The following is a 1,611-nucleotide window of genomic DNA, read 5'->3' on the forward strand; positions in this document are numbered from 1 at the left end:
TCATTTGCTCATGTTCTTGCTTTGATGCAAAATGACCAGGAAATCAAGCTAAGAAATTCAACATGAATTTTCACAAGTTACAGTGCTACAGAACAATAAAGTCAGTTTTTAATGTAAGTTGAAACATCCTTCACCATTATGGCATCTAAATTTGAAGCCTATGAACCTGCTTGTGGAGGTGTCTATTATATTGTCTCACTCAGAGCTCCTATATTGTTTTTCATTCTGGAAGTTCAAACTCAAAGCACAAGAGACAATCTCAGAAAAGGAGGTGGTCTGGTGAGTTTCTTCAAGGCTTCCTTCACATCTCTGTTCCTCAGGCTGTAGAGAAAGGGATTCATCAGTGGAGGGACCACAGTGTACATCAGTGAAGCTACTGCAGAACTGCTAGATGAGCCAGTAAATTCAGACCCAGCATACACCCCAAAACTTGTCCCATAGAACAAGGAGACAACTGAGAGATGTGATCCACAGGTAGAAAAAGCTTTATACTTTGCTCTAGTTGAAGGCATTCTCAGGATGGATGAGAAAATTTTAACATAAGAGAAAATAATGCCGATGAGAGAAACAGCACCCAACATGCCAGCCACCATATACAACACGATGTTATTGATGAAGGTGTCTGAACATGCAAGTTTTATGACCTGGGAAAGATCACAGAAGAAGTGTGGGATTGTCAGGTCTGTGCAGAAGGACAGCCGCAGCACCATCAGACTGTGAAGCAGCGCATCCACAATGTTGACGGACAATGACAGTACAATCAGTACGAGACACAGATGGGGATTCATGATGACTGTGTACCTGAGAGGATTGCAGATGGCCACATAACGGTCATAGGCCATCATTCCAAGCAGAAAGTTTTCCAGTCCACCAAAACCCAGGACAAAGCAAATCTGGGTGAGGCAGCCTTTGTAACTGATGGTTTTATGCTGTGTCTGGATATCTATAATCATCTTTGGGATGGTAGTGGAGATGAAGCAGATGTCAGTGAAGGACAAGTTGGAGAGGAAGAAGTACATGGGGGTGTGGAGGTGGGAGTCACAGCTGACGGCCAGGATGATGAGCAGGTTCCCAAGCATTGTGACCAGGTACATGGACAGGAACAGTCCAAACAGAATGGGTTGCAGGTCTGGATCCTCTGAGAGACCCAGAAGTAGAAATTCTGCTACCCTTGTGTGGTTTTCTGTTTCCATAATTTGAAGAGGCTAATGGGAAAACCCAGGACATGAAACAAAGACTATATCCATCCTTTTGGAAAACATAGATACATTGTAAAGTGAAGTAAATATTACTAATCTTTCTACCTTCTTCTTATCTCTCATTTATCACCTTTTCTGCCATCCACACTGATTATACAAATTTTAGTTACCGAAAATCTTGTATTACCTAATAGGAACCCAATATGAAGCAATATATATGGCTTTTCTCTTGAGTATTTGCCAAAGACTTAAATTTGCAAGAAAACTAAAAAAATCTATACTAAATATAAATCAACAATGACCACTTCAATCAAAATTTTAACTGAGAAAGACTTACTCCAGTGCTTCTTTGTAAATCAGAAAAATTTTTAAACTCTATGAGAAGCCACAGTGTCCTCACTTGTGTAATGAG

At 40.5% G+C, this 1,611-nt stretch overlaps 1 protein-coding gene across 1 annotated transcript; it reads right to left on the bottom strand.

The window, feature by feature from the left end:
• Nucleotides 1–239: 239 nt before the first annotated feature.
• Nucleotides 240–1,193, bottom strand: LOC101703876 (olfactory receptor 7G3). The gene has a single exon (XM_087201817.1). The coding sequence runs from the start codon at nt 1,191–1,193 to the stop codon at nt 240–242; it is 954 nt and encodes a 317-aa protein (XP_087057943.1).
• Nucleotides 1,194–1,611: the final 418 nt, after the last annotated feature.

Source organism: Heterocephalus glaber, unplaced genomic scaffold (genome assembly GCF_053883595.1).
Source record: "Heterocephalus glaber isolate CG9 unplaced genomic scaffold, H.glaber_assembly_v1.0 deba00001761, whole genome shotgun sequence".
Lineage (NCBI taxonomy): Eukaryota > Metazoa > Chordata > Mammalia > Rodentia > Bathyergidae > Heterocephalus > Heterocephalus glaber.